Genomic DNA, 22,279 nt, shown 5'->3' on the forward strand with positions numbered 1-22,279 from the left:
GATGTCACTGTCTTTACAACACAGAATAGCAGCACACTCATATCAAGTTCTTGAGAGTAAAGCAAATCCAAAGGTGAGACTGTCCCCTGTCACGCCAGAAAAGTCAGACTTGCTTTTGGGTTGTTTTAGTTCTTTTTTTTTTTTTTTCCCTCTTTTCTTTTTCCAGAAAAAAATTACAAAACACACTCACAGAACCATAAATAATTTGATGGCGATATATACATATTTAAATAATTAACTTAAATATCGTACACCTGCTCCTGAATTCCACTCTCCGTCCAGAGTCCGTGGAGGCTGAGGCGGCTCTGGAGGGTCACAGCCTGGGGAGGAAGTGGGTGACCTTCATGGTGGGTGACACTCGGTTCCCCTTCTTGGCCCTGCCGTTCTTACTCAGTGCGATGAACATGCCGGGGTGCTCCTGGGACTCGTAGGCGTTGTAGTTGTTGGGGAGCAGTATCTCCTTGAACTTGCACTCATCCGCAAAGAAGGGCTGGGAGGGAGGGGCACAGTGAGCAGGGACCCTGGCCGGCCGCCAGGGGTCTGCCCAGCCACCCACTCTGGGCTGAGAGGTCTCTCCTGGGCAGTCAGGGTGTCACGACCCTTGCAGGCACGGCCAGCCCACAGCAGCTGGAGTGCTGGCCACTGGCCAGGCACCTCGAAGCGCAGGAGGTCATCTCCACGTCCTCGCTGGGACCCTCCCAACTGGGCACAGACTGTTGCTCCCAATGGCCCCTTTCACAGGGTCAGGGGATGCCTGCTCAGCAAGGGCAGTGACCGGGTGGCTCCCTTCGTCTGGGCTGGCCCCTGGCCACCCAGCCTGCCTCTGGGCACTTCTGAGGTCCCCGGGCCGGTGCTGCCTGCCAGCCTTGGGACCTGGTGACCCCACCAACTGCCCCTTGGTGGCCCAGGCACAGATGGACCTGGAAGAGGGTCACAATCCTGCTGGCCTTGCACCCGGGTGCCTGCCCAACTCCAAGGTACTCACCGAGCCATAGAGCTTGCCCTTGCTGCTCATGGCCACAAAGAATCTGCTGGCCACTCCGAAGATGCTCACGACGCCCCGCTCCACCGGGGAGAGCTCCAGCAGACCTGGGAGTGAGTGCGGGTCACACCAAGGCAGGTGACCTTGGCTCACTCTAGGGCGGGTGTGGAGCCAAGAGCCCTCACCCAGTTCAGGACTGCAAGGCCAAGGCTGCCCCGGAGGCTGCAGAGGCTTCCAAGACCCGCCTCAGCCTGAGCGCGTTTCTCAGCCCCGTGGGTGCCAATGGCCGTGCCGGCGCTCTGTGCCCACGGGCAGGCTAAAGTGCTGGAATTCGGCGGTCGCCGCAGCCCAGGCTTCCGAAGGCGGGGAGGCGGGGAGGCGGGGCTCGGCGGCCGCTGTGCGCAAAGCCGGTCCCTTTGGCGGCCGCTGAGCCCAAAGTGGTTGCCTCCCCGAGTCCCTGCGTCCTACGGGACAGGAACCCGAGACAGCCCAGTTCCCAGGGCCCGCGAGCAGGTGCCCGCCCTGGGCCTCCGTGTGTCTTTGGGTGAGTTGGAAGAGGCAGCTGCTGCTCCCCATCCCGGACCCATCCCACCCGGCCGGCCTTACTCACTGTCGCTCGTGTCCGCGTGCACGCCGCCGATGCGACCGTCGGGGAGCACTTGCAGGTGGAAGCCGATGCCCACGTTGCAGTAGAGCCTCCGCAGCCGCTTGATGCCCAGCAGGTAATCGCCGGCGCCGCTCTGGACGGCAGCCTCCTTGGGCTGTGAGGCCACCGGCAACCGCGCCAGCGAGCGCGCCAGCAGGCTCTCCCAGCGGTGCTCCGGCTCGGCCTCCAGCGTGCCGTTGGGTGCTGTGGGTGCGGCGGCGCCCCCTCGGCCCGCCCAGGGCGCCAGCAGGGCCAGCAGGACTGCCGGGAGCAGAGCCGCCGCGGCCGTCCCGGGCCCCGCCATCCCGGCCCGAGGGCCGTGCGTCCGTCAAGCGGTCCGTGCGCCCGGGAAGCCGGGGCCCGAGCTGCGCCAGAGGGGGCCCGCGGGAGCGCACGGTCTGGGCCCAGGCTCGGGGTGCGCGGCAGAGCGAGGAGCGGGCGGTGAGCGACAGGGTACCCCGGCGAGGACGCTAAGCTACCGGGGCTGCATGGAGCGGCGGGCAGCGGCGGAGGGGCGCGCGGCCGCGGCTGGGACTCTACCAGGCGATGCGCGCCTCCCTGCGCGCTGGGCCGGCCAGAGGCCGAGCCGCTATATATATAGCCCGGCGCCCCCTCCTACTCGCCCGCGCCCGCGGGGGGCTGATGGCGTTCGCCTGGGCGCCGGGTCGCAGGCCGCCTGCCAATCAGGGGCAGGGGAGGGGAGGAGGCCAGGGATGAGCTCAGCTACTGTCACCTGGGGGACCCGGGCGCCCACCCTTGGCTCCGCCCAGCCCACGAACCTGTTCGTCCCGCCCCTCGCGTCGGTTCCTCTTCAGCTTTTCAAAGCTCTGTTTGCCCCTGCTGTCCCTGTCGTGGTCTCTCCCTTTATCAGAGTGGGCGCAGGAGCCCGCCTCTCTCTTCTTTCAGGGACTCCCGAGAGCCTGGTTCCTTTGCTAGGGTGTTAAGGACTGGCCTGGCATGGAGGGTGAGCATGGGCACAAGCCACCCTGTGGCTGGCTGGGCCAGGGTCAACCAGAGGGCCACGGGACAGGGCAGGTCCCCCAGGCCTGGCGGTTCAGAGGTCGGTCCTGTCTATCAGGTGGAGGCCTGTCTGGGCAGAGGCTGGTGAAATGGGTGCTCCAAAGGGAACCAAGGGGCAGGTGGTGGGGGTGCACTCAGGGGGCCAGGGCCCCGAGACCCCACATGGTAATGCAGGGCTAAGGATTCCTCGGCAGGATCCCCAGCTAAGACCCCGGGTCCCAGGTCAGGCCTCAGGAAGGCTCCCCGCCCCCACCCCTAACCCCCACCGTGCCCATCATGGTCTGATGGGGCGGGCCAGCCAGGGGACACTGGACGCCTGCTCACCTAGGTGTGAAAATCCCTGTTTTCTGTGGTACCTGTGGCGCTGGGCTGCCACCTCAGAGCAGGCCCCAGCCCCAGCCGCGGAGGGTGTGGAGCCCACCCCTCCCTGCACCGCCACCACACCTGTGGGCAGAGACCACTCCCCAGGCCTTTCTTCCTCCCCCCTGCCCTTGGACCTGCCCTCTAACCCTGAGGTGGCTTGTTCCTACACTCCAAGGGACCTGGGAGGCTTGAGGCCCAGGAAGGAGGGCCCTGGGGACCCAGGAGGGCCTTGGCAGATCTGGAACCTCATCTCCAGACCCTCGGAGGCTCTTCGGGCCACTCCCAGCTACAGGGGGCACTCGGCAGCCTCTGGGCCCCCAGCCCCAGAGGGACCTAGAATCTGTGCCGAGGAGACCATCCCGGTCAGAACCTGCCCCTCACTTGCTTGGGTCGGTCCCTTTCTGTCTCTGGCTCCTGGCTCCTCACTTGCCAAATGGCGTGGAATGTGGCCTGCCCCACCCCCCTGGGCACCTCCCCTGGGGAGGTGGGACCCAGCCGGAGCCCCACAGGTGCAGGCAGAAGCCTGTGAGTCTCCCTGGGTTCCTGGCAGGACGCAGCCCTCCCTGCCCAGGGCTCCCCTGCAGGCTCATTGCAGGAATGTGCTTGGGCCCCTTGGTGCCCCTGTGGTTGGACAGGGGACCTTCCAGGCAGCAGAGGATCTCCCAGCTCTGTGGCCGCTCCCTCTACAGGGACTCTTGGGGTCAGAGGACTGGGAACTCTGCCAGAGGTCTGGCTTCCGCGCTGGCACTGTGGTCCCTGGGTCCACCTGTAACCTGCTGCAGGCTTGGCCTGCGTAACTGTCACAAGCACCCTGGGGAGGAGCCCCTCTCCACGCCCGCATCTCCCCACCACTCGCCTCCGGCCTTGCTCCTACACACTGCCCTCTCCCTGTCCCCAGCCTTCCTGCAGGGAGACTGTCCCCTAGGTTTCCTCCATGACTTCTCTCCATTCAGGTCTGCTCTTAGGTAGCAGCCCTTCAGGGACACCTGGTGTCTGGGCTCTCTGCTCACAGCTTCTGCAAGCCCCTAGGAATCCTCCTCATTTGTCAGTGGACTGACCCCATTTAGCCTGTCACCTCTATGCAGCAGGTACAGGTCTGTGTGGTCCCCAGCTGTATTTCCAGTGCCTGGCACACAGTAGGTGCTCAGTAGTAAACAGCTGCAGGCTAAGCGAGGCTTGGTGCTCCTCCGCCAGCATGTCCTCCATGCAGGGCACAGTGCCACCCTCCCACGTGCCCGGACAGGCAGGGAGAGTAAGCGGACCTGGATGGAGATGGGACCTTCTCTTAGCTCAGGTTGAAGCCCTTCTGCCGGCTGCACCCCAGGGAGCGTGGCCACCAGGGACCCCAGGAAGGACCAGGCAGAGGTTCTGGGCTCCGCAGACATCTGCCTGGGTCCGCACCGACCCCTAGCCTGTGGGTTGTGTGACCGGCCACTTGCCTTCTAACCGTGCTTGGTTTCTCCGTCTGTGAAATGGGCAAAGAGTTGGCGTCTGCCTTCCAAGACGGAGCCCTGCCTGTAGGAGGACATGCTGGCGGAGGAAACGAGGCCAGGTTTTAATTCTGTGGGAGGCGCCACAAACACTCACAGGCCGGTGGGTGGAGGGCTGGCGGGGGGTGAGGACAGACGGGCCCAGAGCTGCAACCCGCGACCAAGGCCGAAGCCCCCTCGATAGATAGTGACCTTTTATGACCTATGACCTATGCTCCCCTGCAGGGCTGCTTCCCCCAAGGAGTGCAGGGGCTTCTGCCACCAACCAGCAGGGCCTCGAGGACCTCCCGTGACCTCGCAGTAATAATAATTGAAAAAGTGCTGCTTTGGGTTCGGATCCTGGGCCAACGGACCCAGGCAGCCTGGGGCACTGGGCGGTGTAAACTTTGCAAATGGCTCACTCTTCCCTCTGCAGCTTCCCCTTACAGCAGAGTCTCCAGGGAACAGGGAGGTGCAGCCTGGGGCACAGCTCCAGGACGCCCAACGCACCCCAAGAAGGAAGGGGGTTTCTGTTTGTTGTTGTTGTTGTTGGAGTTAATGGTGCTAAAATATACACGATATAAAATGGGCCATTTTCACCTCTCCCCACTCCTAGTGCTGCTGATGGAACCCAGAGCCTTACTCCTGCTCGCGCTCCACCTCTGAGCGCAGCCCCAGCCCCGTAACTATTTTCCTTTTTTTCCTTTATGGCGGGAATTGAACTCGGAGGCGCTTGGCCACTGAGCCACATCCCCAGCCGGATTGTGTATTTTATTTAGGGTCTCACTGAGTAGCTTAGTGCCTCACTTTGGCTGAGGCTGGCCTTGAACTCATGATCCTCCTGCCTCAGCCTCCCGAGTCGCTGGGATGACAGGCATGGCCACCGCGCCCAGCTCCCTTCACTATTTTTTAAAAGACACTTTTCTTTGGGGGATTGGGGATTAACTCAGAGGAGCTCCACCACTGCATTACATCACGGACTGTTTTATTTTTTTTTATTTTGAGAAAGGGTCTTGCTAAGTTGCTGAGGCTGGCCTTGAACTTGCAATCCTCCTGCCTCGGCCTCCTGAGTCACTGGGATCATAGGTGTGGGCCGTCCCGCCGGAGTCCAGAGACTTCTAACAGCAGTTCTTCACTTGCAGCAAAATGGAGAAGCTTCAGAGAGCGTCCCCGGCCCCTCCCCCACCCCTGGGTCCTGGCCACCTGACCCACCATTGTCTCAAGAACCTTCTCAAGTTCCCTAAGTGGAACTGGGTCCCTGGAAACCCTGACTCTCCGCTCCTCCCAGTCCCTGCTCCCCCTGCTAAGAGTTAATGGCTCCAGGGATCGCTGTGAGGGGACCCGGCAGCACTGTCTGTTTATTGTCACTGCCGTCCCCCAGAGGTACAGATGTTTGTGGCTGTTGGCTCTAATGACTCAGCCCTGGGACAGTAGGGAAGGGACCTGCCGAGTGCCCATCTGCAGAGCCAGGACAGCAGCCTCCTCGCCTGCAGGCACTGGGACATCTGAATGAGGGGCTGCTCAGCCCTCAGGGGTAGCGTGTGTCCCCTGAGCGCCTCATGGCCAGGTCGTCTTGGGGCCTGGCTGTCCTGTCCGAGCCTGGGGAGCCAGGTGCCCGCCTGGCCTCACCCACCCCATGACCAGGGCCTGTCCACTTCTTATCTACCTTCCAGTGGTGCTGAGAGGATTAGAAGAATTAGGCCTGTGAAGTGCCAGGTTCCTCGTCCAGGGGCCTGCAACCCCTGAGACCCACAGCTCTTCTTCAGATAAGGCTGTCCCAGGGCTGGGTGGGCACAGCCCATGGCTTCACAGAGCTGAGCACCCTCTCTGCCCCGCGGCATGGGCCGGGCCTCCTTATCAGCACCACTTCTCAGGATCAGGACTCAGAGCGCCTGAGGCCTCACAAGGTCAAGGCGTGGCCCGAAGCAGAGCAGGGCTCCGCCCAGGTGCCGAGGCCGGCCCCAGACAGCTCTGCCCGCCTCAGTTTCCCCAATGGGCCTCATCGCAGACCTTAGGGGCTCGGGCTGTGCAGGCAGCGTGTCCATTTGCCCGCGTGGGAGACCATGAAGCCCCTGCAGCCCCAGCCCCGGGCTCTTCGGCGTTTCAGATCAAAGCTGTTGGAGCCCAGAGGGACCCACGGGGGCCTCCTGGCTCTCAGAAGGCAGCAGGAGGCGGGGAGGACAGGGCTTCACCTGGTCACCCAGGGCCTGGCCCTCCTGCCCAGGGGTCCGTCTACTCATGGGGACCCAGGGGCCTGGTGGGTTGACCACCGGGAAGGGTGGGAAGGGGCACTGGAATGGCGGTGGGCGTGGCTTCTGCCCATCACTCCTTCTCCCTCCTGGGCCCCTCTTCCCTGGTGACCCCCAGGGGTCTGCTCCCGGCAGTGGGCAGGCCATCCAGCGGGGCTTCGTGGGGAGGAGGGAGGCCCCCCACCCCCTCGGCCCTGCAGGGACCTCCGTGAAGTCCCCAGGGGGTGGGAGGAAGGCCGCAGAGGGGCTCAGTGAGGGAAGGTCCTGGGAGCGCCGCTGTGCGTGGCGCCTTCCCTGTCTCTCCCCCGTGACAGCACGGCCAGGAAAACCCAGAAAAGCACCCCCTGGCCTGACTCACCTGCCTTGCAGAGGAGTGTTCTCAGGCCCCACATCGGGGACAATGGCATCCCAAATGTGTCAGGGACCTGGAGCAGGCAGGCTGGGTCCCAGGCCTTCCTGATGGGCTGTGTGGCTTTGGAACAGTCACTCACCCTCTCTGAAACCTCCCCCCACACTGGTTTCCCTTAGAGTTGGGCCTATAACCATGTTCCCCTGGTCGGGTTTCTGGGAGGATCTCTAGAAAGGGGGTCCTTAGGAAACGGGGATCCCAAAAATGCAGGGCGTGGAGAGGGTTTGGGGGCAGCCCTCTATTCCGGCTGGCATGGCGCGAGCCCTGGCTGTCGTCCCCAGCCCCCATGGTCCCCAGGACTGCCTGCCCTGCCCCCGGAACCTCTTCCTGTTGGTCCTGGGCTCCTGGTTCCCCGGAGGCCAGCGCAGAGCTGACGGCGAGGGCCGAGGTTTCTCTTCCTTCTGGAAACGTCTGTCCCCAGTGGAGGTGCCAGAGCGGTACCCCGATGTGGGGAGCCTAGGGACGGCGCTGCACATCGGCAGAGGGGGGCGTTCTGCTGACCATGGGGGAGGTGGACACCAGGCTCCAGCTGGCCCCTGCCCCTGCCAGGCCCCTTGCTCACGGGAAAGGTGAGACGCAGGTGTGACCTGGCATCAGTGAGTAGGTCACAGACCCCGAATGTCTGAAGGCCAGAGAGGTCCAGCCCTGGCTCAAATTTGGATTTAGACTGACCTTGGGCTGAAAAAGGCAATTTTTTCCCTGGATGACATCTGGGTTCCTTGTCCAAGGGAGCAGGAGTCATGTGCAAGGACTCCAGCCAGGGACAGTGGAGGGGGACCAACCCCGGAGTCGCGGTGCCCCTGGGGCAGGACTGCTGGGCTGGGAGCCCCGGCCCAGGCTCTCTTCCTTCCTAGGCAACAGTTGTCCACCAGGGGCACCGGCTCCTCTTCCCTTCCGACCCACCATCCTCTCAGGCTCCGGTGAGTTGGCTCTCGGACCTTCTTAACTTGAAATCTACAATGGGTTATAAATAATTGCAAAAAAATAAAAATCTGGCACTTTTTTCCCCCTGGTTCTGAGGATTAAATCCGGGGCCTTGTACCCTAAACTACATCCCCAGCCCTTTGCAGTTTTTTACTTTGAGACTGTGTCTTGCTAAGTTACCCGGGGTCCTTGCACTTACAACCCTCCTGCCTCGGCCTCCCACGTAGCTGGACCACAGGCGTGTAGCACAGGCCTGGACTCAGAACATTGTAAATGTCGATGTTTTACAATGAAATTCATCTATCGCGCTTTAGTCTTCTGAATGTGCCAGATAGATTCTAAAGCCCTAAGAATTTGATGTGTGCCATTTTTATTTTTTAAAAAATCCATGTCGGGGCTGGGGATTTGGCTCAGTGGGCAGAGTGCTTGCCTTGCCCCAAAAAAACAAGAGAGAAAGGGAAATACGTGAGGCTGGGACGTAGCCAGGGGCAGCATGCTGGCCCAGCCGGGTGACACCTGCGTTCTGTCCCCAGCACCATGAGAAGAAAAGGATATTTTAAGGATATGCAGAAACTTTATTCCAACACCAAAGACCCCCAATCTCACCTGCTATCTGAATTTCCGTTCTCTTTCCCACCAAGGTCACCTAACATCGATACGATTTTAAAGCCAGAACCTTCTATTAACTACTCCTTCGCAACTCCCTGCAACCAAGACGGTGACCAGACGGAAGTGTTCTGGAGGGTTCCCTGGGCCTGCCGCCCTGCCCTTGCCTGTCCACCGCGGCAAGGACTCCAACGGAGCCCCGCCCCTCAGGGCATGTTCCCGCGGTGCTCGGGGACTGGCATCTCTGGTCCTTCCTGGGTGGGTGGGGACCGTGGCCCTGGGCGGCTGGGCCCAGGGCAGCTCTGTTCCTGTGGATGTGAAGCAGGAGCCAGGCCACAGCCAGGAAGCCCAGCGCAGGCCTGTGAGTCCCTTCGGGAGCCCCTCGGAGGCCCGTCTGGCCAGCCTCTGGGATGAGTGTGTCCTTTCTCTTACTTGCAGTGCCGGGGACGACCCCTGAGTCCCCTGGGCTTGTCACTGGGCAAGGTGGAGTGATCCTCGGCTCTGGACAGGCCTGGGCCCTTGCAGTCACTGTGGCTTCAGCGCTGACCTGGCCGGGCCCTGAGGGTGGTCTCGGCCCGCAGCCTCCGCTCCCAGAGACCCCCGTGGTCTTTGGGGGCTCCAGGCCCAGATGCCACCCTCCACCCGGGGGCTCTGCAGGCTGGGAGGAGGGTCACCTGCCCCTCAGTGTCCCTGGCTCCAGGGACATCGAGGAGGGCAGGGACCGGCAGCCCATCCCTCCCGTGGACTAGCAGGAGGACACGGGCCTGGGCCGTGGGCAGGGCTCCTGGGGACAAGCTCTGGAGAACTGTCCCTCTCCGCCTTTCAGACCTCAGCTCAACCTTGACCTCTCAGGTCCCATCCCCCATCAGGAGGTGACCACACCAGAGTCCCAACAGGGACTTCAGGACACACCTCACCAGCCCCTGCCAGAGCGCTCCGGGCGGCCTACCTGCCCGGCTCCTGCGCTCTGGGCTGGGCACCTCCACGCCCTGGTTGCCAGGGGCTCTGTGGCTCCCTGTGCCTGGGCACCGGCACCACCTCCGCTGCCTTCGGTCCTGCTCAGGGGCCCGTGGTTTAAAGGTGCCTTCGCTGTCCGGACGGCTGTGCGGCAGGACGCTGTGAAGCTGCTGGGCCTGGCGCTGGCCCTCAGGTGGCCACACTGCTCCTGGACAGCGGGTGGTGGGAACCCGCTTTGTCCCCCACCACTCCATGACCCTGACGGCAGGCCAGCTCACTGTGCCCCCGCGGAGGCCGAGGCCCGGGGGTGGCCGAGGCCTGGGGTGGCTCCCCCATGTGCGTGGGGGCCGGTGCCGGGTGTGCCTTTCGGGGCCTCTAAGATCCCAGGGACAAAGCAAGGCCTGGCGTCACTCTGCCCTGGGACAGGCCTTCAGAGGCCCTCTGCGGCTCCCAGGGGGCTCTTCCTCCCCCGGTGGCCTTCCCTGGCCACACACAGGTCCCCTCCTCTGGGGAAGCTGAGGAGCCCCGACGTGGGGCCGGGGTCCCCGTAGCCCTCTCCCACTCCTGCAGGGCTCAGGAAGAGCAGCGTCCCCTGGGGGAGGGCCCTGTCCTTGCCTGGCATCTTTGTGACTGCTGCCACTGAGTGCAGGAACCCCCAACCCGGGCTTGACGCAGCCTCTGGGCCCCGAAAACAGCCTCCCCATCTGGAAACAGGCCTCTGGGGTCCTTGCTCTGAGGGCCTCCTTCCTCTGAGCCAGGGACGCTGGGCCTACAAGCAGCCCCAGGGCCACTCTTGGGCCCCTGGCTTGGTGGCGAGCGCCCCTCTTTCCTCGTCTCTGCTGCCCGCTCCCTGACGCCCCCCACGCCTGCCCCTAAGCCCCTGATGGGCTTCTAAGCCGGGGCCGACCCAGCCTGCTATTCCGGGGTCTTCTTCCAACTATTTTGGCAAAGACCATATGGCAGCTCCTTTAAAATAGACGCTGTGAGCCTAGGGGTCACCCCTGAGCACAGGTCAGCCTGGCCGGGCTTCTTCCTGCAGCCCACTGGAGTTAAATACAGCCCTGGCATCTGCAGCTTCAGGGGGGCTCGACGGAAATACCCGCGAGAGCGCCGTGCGCAAACCAAAATAAGACCACGGCCCTGCTCGCGGCCCAGGCTGCTCGCGGCCAGATGCTCCTGGTTTCTTTGTGACGTCACAGGCCAGCTGGAAGGGGAGTCAGAGAGCCCACGAAGAAGTGGAGCCCCTCCGCCCTGAATGTGGTCCCTCGTGAACCTCCACCTGGCCGTCTGGGGAAGGCTCCTGCCCCGGAGACCAGGCCCAGGGACACCGCAGACAGCAGCGCAGCGCTCCCACCAAGGACAGGGCTTGGTTTCCAGTGACCGTCGGGTTGCAAATGGCTCAGGCCTGTGCTGCCCTGGTGCCCGAGGGCCACCATCCTCGGGAACAGCCCGGCCGAGCCCGGCTCCCTGTCGGGCGGGGTTCCCGGGGCCACCCCCTTCACATTCCAGCCTGGGGAAGCCATCGTCCACAAGTGCGGCCCCACAGGTCGGTGGCCCAGCGTCAGGGTGACGAGGAGCAGCAGCCGTGAGCCCTGGGGCTTCCCAGCTGGGAGCAGGGGAGCCCAGTCCTGCAGCCTGAGAGGCCCCAACGCCGGCCGGCCGGGCAGGTGGCAGCGGATGGGACAGCTCACCGCCGAGCCACTCCAGGCGGGGGCCGTCCCTGTCCTGCCTCCTCGTGGCCCTGTGTGGAGTCTGTCCTGTGTGGGAGCGGCTGCCAGGCGGGCGGCTGTCCCAGAGGCTGGGGTGCTGCCTCCGCCCACAGCACCCGGGCAGGGAGGCCAGGGCCTGGCGGGGAGGAGGGGCCGGAGGCCACCCTGCAGAGGCTCAGCCGTGAAAGCTGGTGGCCACTGCCAGGCGCAGGGCAGGCCCGGGGGACTGTGGGGAAGAGCCACATGGGAAGTATTTTCAGCCCAGGGGTCACAGTCTTTGCCCCACCACAGAGCCTTGCCACGTGTCACCAGCCACAGACAGCAGTCAGGGGACAGGTGGGCCTGCAGACCCTGCCGGAGGGCTGCGGGGGGCAGCCGCGGTCTCTGTGCACACACTCTGTCCCTAGAGCCACCAGCGTCTGTTCTGCAGACCTTCAGTGTCCACTAGGAAGACGCCAGCCCAGCCCCCAGGAGTGGAAGGGCCCCCAGCAGTGGCGTGGTGACGGGCACGCTGCTTGCCACGCACTGAGCACTGCTGGCGTTTTGCTGGCCCCTGCGACCCCTCTCCAGCTCTCGGCACGGCGTGGACACCGAGGCCCCTGAGGTTAGGTGCCTGTGAGCTGTGACCACGGGCCAGTCCACGAGGCATGCTGCTGGCGCGGATTCTCCTGGACACTGGGCGCCACGGCCAAGAGACGTAGGAAGAGCCACAGCGAGCGAGCGCCCAGGACGACGGGCTGCGGGCAGGGAGTCAGCCATCAGGTCAGCCCGCTCCCGTGGCTCTGCTCGCCCTCCCTGCACGGCTGCCCAGCCCCGGGGCCATGCCGCCCAGGAACCCGTCGGCAGGGTCCTCCCGGAGCAGCCGGTTTCCATGGACGCCGGCCCCTGTGGAGCACATCTCCTGCTGATGTGGACATCACCCCGTTTCCTGGTTGTCTCAGGACAACACGCCAGGCCAGCTCAGGGACAAACCAGAGGGCATCGGCCAGCCTGTCTGGGGTGTCTGGGAGATGTGGTCAGCGAAGCCTTGGTCACTGGGCAGCAGCTGGTCTGGACCCTCAAGGTCCCGGCTCCCATGAGCTGTGGATTTAGGGGCCTGGAGGGGGACCTCTGGGAGCCCCACTCGCCATTACCTGCTGACCACGGGGAGTCGCCCGCCCGAGCCTCAGCCCTCTCGCATCTGCTGAAGAGGAGCCCGAGGCCCTGCAGGGCTGGCCACACGCCCCGCTCCTCCCCTGGGGCAGGTTGGGAGCTGGCCGGGGGTCCTGCCTGGGTCAGGGCGACGTCCTTGTCAATCCTGTCACTCCCGGGCCTGGCTGAGTGCTTCCCAGAGCCCGGACTTGGCGGGAGGGGCTGCCGGGTGCTGTCCTGGGGAGGATGTTTGGTTTCTCATGAGCCATTGTGGTCCCAGGGGACGAGCTGTCGGCGGAGGGGATGTGGACACGCCAGAAGCAGTGACCGTGGCACTCCACGGGGCCCGGCCTCGGCCCATCTTGATCACCCAGGCCAGGAATGTGGCTGCAGGAAGGTCTCAGGAGATGGAGCCCTGATAGGCCCAGGGGGAGGGGCCGCGTCCTCTCTGCCTAGCCGCGGTCACACAGTAGGGCAAGGTCACCGCGAGGGGTCCTGCCGCAACGTGGAGGCCAGTGGGCAGCCTGAGCCTGGCCCCTGAGAGAGGCTTCCGGAGCAGCCGGGGCCCAAGGCTGCTCCCCCAGGCTCCCAGTACTGGGCCACGAGCCCTGGCCGCCTGGCTGAGCCTCCAGACCTGCCTCCCGCTGCCCGGCAGGCTCCCCACAGGGCCAGGCCCCCTGGACCAGCTGTGCCCAGAAAGCCCGCTCCTCTGGGAGCCCCAGGAGGGCTGCCAGCCCGCTCCAGGGGTGCCCTCACCCCGCCCAGGGAGGACTGGCTCTGTGCCCCTTCGTCCCTGTGGGTGCACGGCTCGGCGGTCCTTCACCCACAGCCACTTCCAACACCAGGCGGCTCCGCGTTTGTCTCCACCGCCAATTGCGCTAAAGAAACCCTCCGTTTTGTTTCTGAATTTGGGGTTGAGCGCCAGAACAGTTCCCGGAGGAGGTTGGGGTTTGGACTGTGAGTTTCCACTGCACACAGCCGGCCTCCCCTCCCTCCTCTTCCTCCTACCCCCTCCTCCCTCTGACCTCCCCTCCCTCCTCCCTCCTCCCCTCCCTCCTCCCCTCTCTCCTCCCCTCCCTCCTCCCTTCCCTCCTCCTCTCCCTCCTCCCCTCCCTCCTCCCCTGCCTCCTCCCTTGCCTCCTCCCTCCTCCCCTCCCTCCTCCCTCCCTCCTCTTCCTCCTACCCCCCTCCTCCCTCTGACCTCCCCTCCCTCCTCCGTCCTCCCCTGTCTCCTCCCTCCTCCCCTGTCTCCTCCCCTCTCTCCTCCCCTCCCTCCTCCTCTCCCTCCTCCCCCGCCTCCTCCCTCTTCCCCTCCCTCCTCCCTCCCTCCTCTTCCTCCTACCCCCTCCTCCCTCTGACCTCCCCTCCTTCCTCCCTCCTCCCCTGTCTCCTCCCTCCTCCCCTCTCTCCTCCCCTCCCTCCTCCTCTCCCTCCTCCCCTGCCTCCTCCCTTGCCTCCTCCCTCTTCCCCTCCTTCCTCCCCTCCCTCCCCTTCCTCCTACCTCCTCTTCCCTCTGACCTCCCCTCCCTCCTCCCCCTCCCCTGCTTCCCTGCCTCCTCCCTCTCACCTCCCTTCCCCCCTCCATATTCCCCTCCCTCCTCCCCTGCTTCCCTCTTTCGTCCCTTCCTCCTCCACTGCCTCCTTCCTACTCCCATCCCTCCTCCCTCCCTCCTTCCTCCCCCTCCTTCCTCCCCTGCTTCCCTCCCTCCTCCCTTCCCTCCTTCCTCCTCCCCTCCCTCCTCACCTGCCTCCCTGCCTCCTCCCTCCTCCCCTGCTTCCCTCTCTCTCCCCTCCCTGCTCCCCTCCCTCCTCCCCTGCTTCCCTCTTTCGTCCCTTCCTCCTCCACTGCCTCCTTCCTACTCCCATCCTCCCCTCCCTCCCTCCTCCCTTCCCTCCTTCCTCCTCCCCTCCCTCCTCCCCTCCCTGCTCCCCTCCCTCCTCCCCTGCTTCCCTCCCTTCTCCCCTCCCTGCTCCCCTCCCTCCTCCCCTGCTTCCCTCCCTCCTTTCTTCCTTTGTGGTACTGGGGATGGGACCCAGGGCTGCTCTACCACTGAGCTGCATTCTCAGCCTTTTAAAATCTTATTTTGAGCAGAGTCCTGCTACGCAGCTGAGGCTGGCCTCAAGCTCATCCTCCTGCCTCAGCCTCCGAGTTGCTGGGATCCCAGTCACGCCCAGTTTGACTCATTTCCGTCCATTCTTATTTTAGAATAGTTCCAGATTTCTAGAAAAGGGTGCAGACAGTTCAGAGTGTCTCCATGTCCTTGCCCAGTGTCCCTTGTCGTAAGCCTCCTCATGAGTGTGGCCCTCTGGCTACACTGAAGAGCACATCCACGTGGGTCCTCCCGGGAGCCGGGCTCCCCACAGCGACCCCTCCTGCCGCAGGATTCCGTGCCCCCAGCCGGCCTCCATCACGCGCTGGCCTTGGTCCACGGCGTCCGGGGACCACCTTGGCCTTCAGTCATGTGCGGAGGTGGCGGCAGCCAGCTCTGTGACAGTGTGGGCTCGCCCCTGTCCCCGGGCCCCTCCTGCCTGGCTCACTACCCGCGGGGCCTGTTCCCTTCAGTCTGTTACTCCGTGGTCCTGGCCAGGGGCTCTGCGGGCAGCGCCTGTGGACATTCGGGGTCAGGAGGGGTGCCCCTGTGGGAGCAGTGAGGCCTCTTTCCCAGGGGCCGAGGGCAGGGCCCACCCAAGCACCGTCCTCAGAGCGCTGCCCGCGGTGCCCCTCTGCTGGCCCACCCCAGGCCCCTCCAGTGACCAGCGTCCCCCTTGTCCCTGGGGATCGGCCTGGAGGACGCCTCCCGGGCAGGACACCTGGGCCAGGGCTTCCCTCATCCCTGCCCACTCCGCCCACTCAGCCTGACAACGGGCAGCGCCCAGTGCCACCGTCCCTCCTGGGGCCACCGTCGTGTCCGGTGCCTCACTAGTGCTGACCGCCACGTGGCCATCAGATAGCACCGTCCTCCTGGGTGGAGACCTGTGGCGCCAGCAGCTGGGAAGGGAGGTGGCTGGAGCTGGACCCTGAGGTCACCCGCTCTCTGACACTCCACGCCCCGCCTCACCCCACCCGGCGGCATCTGCAACCCTGGCTGATGGGGGGCCCGACCCACAGAGGCCACCAGGCCCATCCTGTGGACAACAGGTCAGGGATGGGGCCAGTGACCTCCGGGTCCTGCCTGTCCACAGGGGGAGTCCACCTCGAGTCTCTTACGCTGCCTGGTTCCCCTTGGGTGGGGGAGGGGCAAGCATTAGTACCCAACCCCCCACCCCGCCAGGTTCTCTGGGAGAAATGGAGGCTCAGAGGGACAAAGGGACCCTCCTGAAGGTGTCGAGGTGACTGGATGGAGCCAGGCTCTACCTCAGGTCTGTCTTATTGCTGGACCTTGGTCCTGGTCACTCAGACCCAAGGCTGTGTGACCTCAGGCAGATGGCTTCGCCTCTCTGAGCTCTTCCTTCATTGGAAAAATGGGGACAAGAAAAGGAGAAGGCAGCCGAGTCGGGGGGTGAGGCCAGCGGTCTCTGCAGCCATGAGCCAAGGCCATGTGGCCAGCGCCCAGATCCTGCCCAGGACCTGCAGCCCCAAGTCCGGGACCTCAGCTCTGGCCCCCAAACACCCGGCCGCCTTCCTGTGGGGTCTCCAGGTGGGTGGAGCTTGCTGGCAGCTGTACACCAGGTTGAGGCTCACCCCGGTCCCCTCAAGATCTGGCTCGGACACATCTGCCCATGCCCTCTGCTGGCCCCACTGGGCACCCTCCAATGACTGCCCCACGGAGGCAGGGAGGCCCCTGGCCCCCTGGTGGCTGCAGCCCACCCTCCCTGTGCAAGAGGCTGGGAGCCGTGGGGGGTCCTGCCCCACCGCTTGCCCTGGCCCCCCAGCTGGGGTGGGGACCGCCAGCTCCAGAGCCCAGGGCTGAGGTCCATGGGCAAATGTGCGGCCTGGTTCCTGGGCCTGTGAGCCGCCGGGGCCTCCAGCCTCACCCCCTGGAGCCGGGGGTCTGCGGAGGCTGCTGGCCATGCCCCTCCAAGCCCCGGGGCAGGCGTGGGGGCCAGGGCAGGCGCACCGTCTTCCCTTGTCCAGAGTGGGCCTCTGGGAACAGCCGTGGGGGCCTCTGTGGGCTCTGGGGGACCCTGCGGCCAGGCGTAGCTGGGCCTGGCGGGACGCTGCCCTCCTGCAGGGGACTCTGGGAGGCAGCCTCCAGCCCACAGCAGCCTCCCCTCCTCCAGCTCTGAGAAGCCACCAGGAAGGAAGACCTGGATGGCTCAGGAGGCGCCAGTGAGGAGCCCGGTGCCCTCTCTGGGGGGCTGTGCGGGGACCCGCCGCCTGCCCGCCTTCCTTCTTGGTGATCGAAGTCCCGAGTGCTGGCTGGCACTGAGCTGCCTGGAGCTAAGACTGCAAATCTCTGCCTCCCTTACAGCTTGGCGTGACCAGGTGACTGGAGTCTAGCCAGTGGAAAGTGAGCAGCGGTAGTGGGTGTGACTTCTGGAAGGTGCCCTTTGGAGTTGGAGACCTGCCCAACTTATTATTACTGCTGGATGGAACATAGGTATGGTGGCTGGAATCTAGGCAGCAATTTTGTACAATGAAGTCAAGGGTCTATGACAAATATTGAGGAAAAAGATGGGAGGAACCTGGGTCCTTGATCAGCGTGGAGCAGTGTCTCTCCTGGGGTCTAAGGCCCAGCTTCCAGTCTAGGCTCACTCCTCACAGCTGGGAACCTGGGACTAGCCTGAGCCTCAGTCTCCGCACCTGTAAATGGGCACCACGTGGGGGGAATTCAGCCCCCAGCCCAGAGCCACCCAGGGAGACTGGCAGCAAGGGGTCCTGAGCACCCGAGGCTGAACAGGACTGCTGGGCCAGGTCCCAGGTCCAGGGGGACAGCCAGGCCAGGCTGCCAGGCTGTGGCTTAAGTCAAGGGCCTCAGATGGACTCAGGGTCCCCTGCACCCCTGGGCCCAGGGCCAGCAGGACTCTAGAGCCCGGGACGGGTTCCAACGTGGCCCCAGTTCTTGGACGCTGTGTGACGTGGGGCCACAGCCTGCCCTCTCTGAGCCCTGCCCTTGCTGGGTGCGGGAGGAGCCCGGTAGGGGTGCTGAGAAGCAGGGCCACCCAGCAGAGGGTACTGCACCTCCTCACGGCTGTCACCCCACCCAGGGACGCGCGTCCTCCACCCGCTCACTGACAGAGGGGCTCCGTGGCCCGTCTCCCACCCAGTGCCAAGAGTGGGCACCGACTGTGTACCTACCTACCCGGCCCCAGGCCACGGCTGCCTCCTTGGGGCCGTGGCCCTTTTACAGGAGGGGAGCCCCGTCCTCCACGTCACCCTGGCCATGCGGGGTGGCCAGGCACAGTTCATTCTTACTCCTCCTGCTTGACCTAGGTGACCCAGAGGTCCCTGCATGCTGTCACCAGCAGAGTCCCCACTGCCCACAGGCAGGGACAGACTGGCCACAGGTCCTCAGCATGGGTCACCCCAGGGCGTCCCTAGGACTACTGCCATCTGCTGGTGGGCTGCAGTACTGCACCCAGGGGCCCACCTAGACCACGTGGGGCGACCCAGCCCCAGCCCAGCCCCCACTGTCCCCAGAGGGTGACCAGGCTAGCCCTCACGGCAAGGCTTCTACCGCGGCTGGGCTGTCACATTCCCTGGGGTAAGTGCCAGAGCCCCAGGGGAGACCCGTGGGGGTGCTGTGCTGGGCACAGTGGGGGGGTGCTCCGGGGCGTCTCCAGATTCTGTCCCCCCTGGATTCTGTCCCCGCTCCCCGTGTCCTGGAGGCCACAGGCCTACGGCAGCCTCCACGCAGCGTCCACCTGGGGACAGGCCACGTAAAGGGCATCACCGGCCCGTGGCCTTGCCCGCCCCTCCGGTCCTCCCTGGCCAGCGGTCAGCTCTGCTCCCCCGCTGCTGGGCAGTGCTCTGACGCTCGGCCCTGGAGCGTTTAGGAGCCGTGGCCAGCGGAGGCCAGGGTCAGGTTCGCCCGGCTCCCGCGAAGCTGCTGTGATTTCTCCTGGGGCCTCGGAGGCCTGGGTGCGAGTCACGCGGAGCTCTCTTCTCCTCTCGCAGGACTGGGGAGGGGACCCGGGGCCCTGCCACTGGGCTCCACCCAGCACCTGTTTTGGGGACTGGAGACTGAACTCGGGGTGCTTAGCCACCGAGCCACACCCCCAGCCATTTGTTACTTTTTATTTTGAGGCAGGGTCTCACTCACTTGCTGAGGGTCTTGCTAAGCTGCTGAGGCTGGCCTCGAACTTGCCATCCTCCGGCCTCAGCCTCCCAGGTTGCTGGGATCACAGGCTCCTGCTGCTGCCTCTGGCTTCTGTTTAGCTTTGGAAGAGCCACTAGATGGACCTCCACAGTGGCCATAGCACGGTGTCACTTGCTTTGTCCCCCTGTTCTCAGTCCCCTCCTGGGTACTGGAGACCTTGGAGCCAGCCTTGACACACCCCTCTCTGACTGTGTGGTTTTAAGAAAATTGCTGAACCTCTCTGAATCTCAGTCCTCAGAGGGGGGAGTAGTGGCAGAGAGCAGCAGCCGCTGTGACGTCCCGCCCTGGCCCTCCGGCCTCGCTGTTCCTGCCTGTCCCAAGCCCTCGATTCTGTCTGAGGGGAGTGGGCCATCGGGGTGACTCTCCTCGGAGCAGCCTCCTCCAGGGAGCACTGGGCTGCTGCTGAATAGGGGACAGCAGTGGGCTACGGTCAGAGGCCGTGTGGATCCTGCGCAGGAAAAACAACAAGATACTGTGAAAAGCGGTGGGAGGGGCCGCTGTGGGGTCGGGGTTCCGGAAGGTTCCACGGATGGCTCAGAAGATGGAGGGGGGCCAGGCTGGTGAAGGTGGAGAGGAGGGCATCTGAGCAGGCAGCTCGGGCAAAGGTCCTGAGGTGGGAAGAGCTTGGGGGTCAGCATCGGGCAGCAGCGTGGGCCTCAGGAAGGGCCAGGGCCGGCACAGGGGCTCTGGTGGCTCTGGGTGCGGGTGACGAAAGGGGGTTGCCTCGAAGACCAGAAAGCTGCCCCTGGGTGCCTCCGGAGACCACTGTCCCATGGACGTGTCCCCGCACCTCCGGAGGGAGCAAGGCAGGAGAAGCTCAGGACCCAGCCCTGGGGACCAAGCCGGCGCAGGTGTCCCTGGGGGCCAGGAGGGGCTGGCTGGGCTGCAGGGCCAGGGGCGTGAGGGTGGGCTCCCAGCCGGCCGCCTGCCCAGGCCCCTCCTGTGCACTCTGGGCAGCAGCCTCCCTGATGGGCAGGTGGAGAGGCAGGTCTTGCCCCAGGTTGTGGAGGACCCGGGTCACCGTGCACGTGGTCACTGAGCTGGCTGAAGGGCTGGCCCTGAAGGGAGCTGTCAATCCTTCCCACCTCAGAGCTGCCCAGAGGGCCAGTCCCTGGCGGTGAGGTGGCCATGGACCCAAGGGCCCTGCTGACTGGGCCAGCCCAGCCTCGGGCCCCACCAGCATGAGCACAGACAATCCTCACACCAGCGGGGGCCCTCCCGGCGTTTCCAGGATTTCTTGGGGTCCTGCGCCCAGCCTGCTGCTGTCCCCGGCCTGCGGAGCTACAAGCAGGCAGCTTCGCCTCCGGACCTGAGCTGCCCAAGGAGGCCGGCCTGGCTTGGTGCTGACGTTGGACGGCGGGTGGACGGTGGTTGGTAGAGGAGGAAGGACGAGGGAGAATCCGTCGAGTCTCCTGACCACGTGGACGACCCCAGGGCAGACACGTCTGAAGGGCATGCGCTTTACCAGGCTTCGGCCAGCCAGGCTGGGTCCCTGGGACTCCCAGGCCACGTGAGCCACGAGACTCTGCCTTCGTCCCCAGCTCCTCGCCCAGAGCCTGCAGGAGGACCCGGCCCGCCTCTCCTGGCCTGGCGTCCCCACGCTCCCGGGCTGTGTGGCCGGTATTTTAGAGCAGTCACTGGGCTGCCTCGGTGGACCCCACGGGAGCCCCGGGGACAGGCGTGGGCAGAGGCCGAGCTGACCCTGGACAGCCAGGCTCCGTGGCAGGCACCTGCCAGCTCCTTCCTCCCCGGAAGCCCCCTGCCCCTGGGTGTGGGCGTCGCAGGCGCAGGGTGGCGCTGGTGGCCGTGCCGTCCCAGCTGCTGCAGGCTGCAGGAGGCAGGGCCAGCTCCGGGCTGAACCCTCGTGTCCTGGAGCGCTGCGGGGGCAGGGTGGCCCTCCACGGCGGTGCTGGCCTCCGACCCCTGGGAGGGGGAGGGCTCGAGACTGGCAGGGTCACACGGCCTGGTCTGCACAGCTGGAGTGCCCCGTCACAGGGCAGCCTGACCCCCTGGGGAGGTCCTGCTTGTCCGTCCAGGGCTGGGACTCAGGGGCCCATGACAGCTCAGCTTTGTGCTTCACCAGGCGCCGGGGGCAGCGGGAGGGGGCCTGACCTTGCCCAGCACTGCCCCTGCCTGGGCCGGCTGCACAGGGCCACTCTTTCCTGGCCACCCTGGGGCCACTCCACGTCCAGCCATGTTTACTGACAGCTCTGGTGCCCTCCCCCAGCCACTTCTGGTGACATGGCACAGGGTGGCGATGGCATTCACAGGGTGCCACAGGGGTCAAGCTGAGCTAGGCCACAGTCTGGGCGTTAAGCACGGTGACAGTGTCATGCCACCAGCCCCACGGGCCCTCCACAGCTGCTCATCTCCCCAAAACACCACCCCCCGGACCCTGTCGGCCGCCCTGGCCGGCTCCCAGCGCGCTCCGCCCCACAGCAGGCCCCTAGGACAGGGACGGGGACGAGGACGAGGCCACTCTGCTCACACGGGTCTCGGGGTTCCTCCCCGGGGCTGGAGGCAGAGTCCCTCCTTCCTGGGCCGAGTGGCGTTGGTCTGTGGGTGGACCCGGCTCGCTCCTCCTTCCTGGGGGTGGACACGTGCCTTCAGGCTCCTGTGACCGACACTGTCACCTGTGGGTGCCCCTTTGGCTCCTGCTTTCAGTCCTTTTGGGGACTGCCTGGCGCAGGGACTGTGGGCCCCACAATGATGGCATTTGGCCTTCGCAGGAACCGCCGCTGTCCCCCACGGTGGCCCTGCCGTGGCACACCTGCTCCTGACAGATTCTCCACCCAAAGTCCCCGAGATCCCCCCTGGCCGGTCCCCCCGCTTCTCCCCCCTTCCTCCCCTTCCCTCCTGGCTGAGCGAATGCGAGAGGTCACCTGGGCCTCCGGTCACCCCCACCAGCTCAGAGGGCTCCTCCCACGGAGGGCAGTGCCCAGCCCGCAGCCCCCCTCCCAGCCGGGCAGTGGCTGCCTTCCCGCCCCCCGCCCTCTCCCTGGGGCCTTGGCAGGTGATGAGCAGAGGCCTCGGCCCCCCCACAGTGGCCCCGGAGGCCGGCCCCGCCCGGCTGTCTCCTGTGAGCCAGGCGCCCCACCCCCCCCCTCGGAGGGACCGGCTGTTGACACGCAGCGTGGACAGTGGAGGTGTCCGGGACACGGCTGCACCCGTGCGCGTGCCAAGCCTCTGGGTCCTCACCTGCGAACGGCAATAACCGTGACAGGTGCCCGTCTCTGGATGGACATGGCCACGGGCCGCCTCTGCTGGACCCTTGACTGCACGTCCCCCTCGGGGACGGCCTGGGGACCTCAGTGTGCACCCTCAGCAGGCAACACCCGAGGCAGCTCTTCCAGACCCGCAGGCCCTGTGCTGCCCACTGGCCAGAGCGTGGCCAGTCGGGCTGACCTGGGCTCTGGCCGTGGCTGGGGGGAACCAAGAGCACTGTCCTCTGGGGGTGCAGGTGCCAGGAGGGGTGACCGCAGCACCTGGGCCTCTGGCCGTCCCCTGGGTGGCCTGGCAAGCCACCCATCAGACTGCTGGGGGCAGGTGTTGGG

General features: G+C 65.2%; 1 protein-coding gene across 1 annotated transcript; it reads right to left on the reverse strand.

The window, feature by feature from the left end:
- Positions 1-313: 313 nt before the first annotated feature.
- Fgf4 (fibroblast growth factor 4) lies at positions 314-1,932 on the reverse strand. Its single transcript, XM_076844856.2, has 3 exons — positions 1,593-1,932; positions 986-1,089; positions 314-490 (listed from the first exon to the last, which is right to left on the reverse strand). The coding sequence occupies exons 1-3, from the start codon at positions 1,930-1,932 to the stop codon at positions 314-316; spliced, it is 621 nt and encodes a 206-aa protein (XP_076700971.1).
- Positions 1,933-22,279: the final 20,347 nt, after the last annotated feature.

This window comes from Callospermophilus lateralis, chromosome 2 (assembly GCF_048772815.1).
Source record: "Callospermophilus lateralis isolate mCalLat2 chromosome 2, mCalLat2.hap1, whole genome shotgun sequence".
NCBI lineage: Eukaryota > Metazoa > Chordata > Mammalia > Rodentia > Sciuridae > Callospermophilus > Callospermophilus lateralis.

Coding starts and splice junctions, on each gene's coding strand:
- Fgf4 (XM_076844856.2), bottom strand. CDS start 1,932: ATGGCGGGGCCCGGGACGGCCGCGGCGGCTCTGCTCCCGGCAGTCCTG. Junction 1,090..1,592: donor GCACGCGGACACGAGCGACA/GTGAGTAAGGCC, acceptor ACTCACTCCCAG/GTCTGCTGGAGCTCTCCCCG. Junction 491..985: donor AGGGCAAGCTCTATGGCTCG/GTGAGTACCTTG, acceptor CCTCCCTCCCAG/CCCTTCTTTGCGGATGAGTG.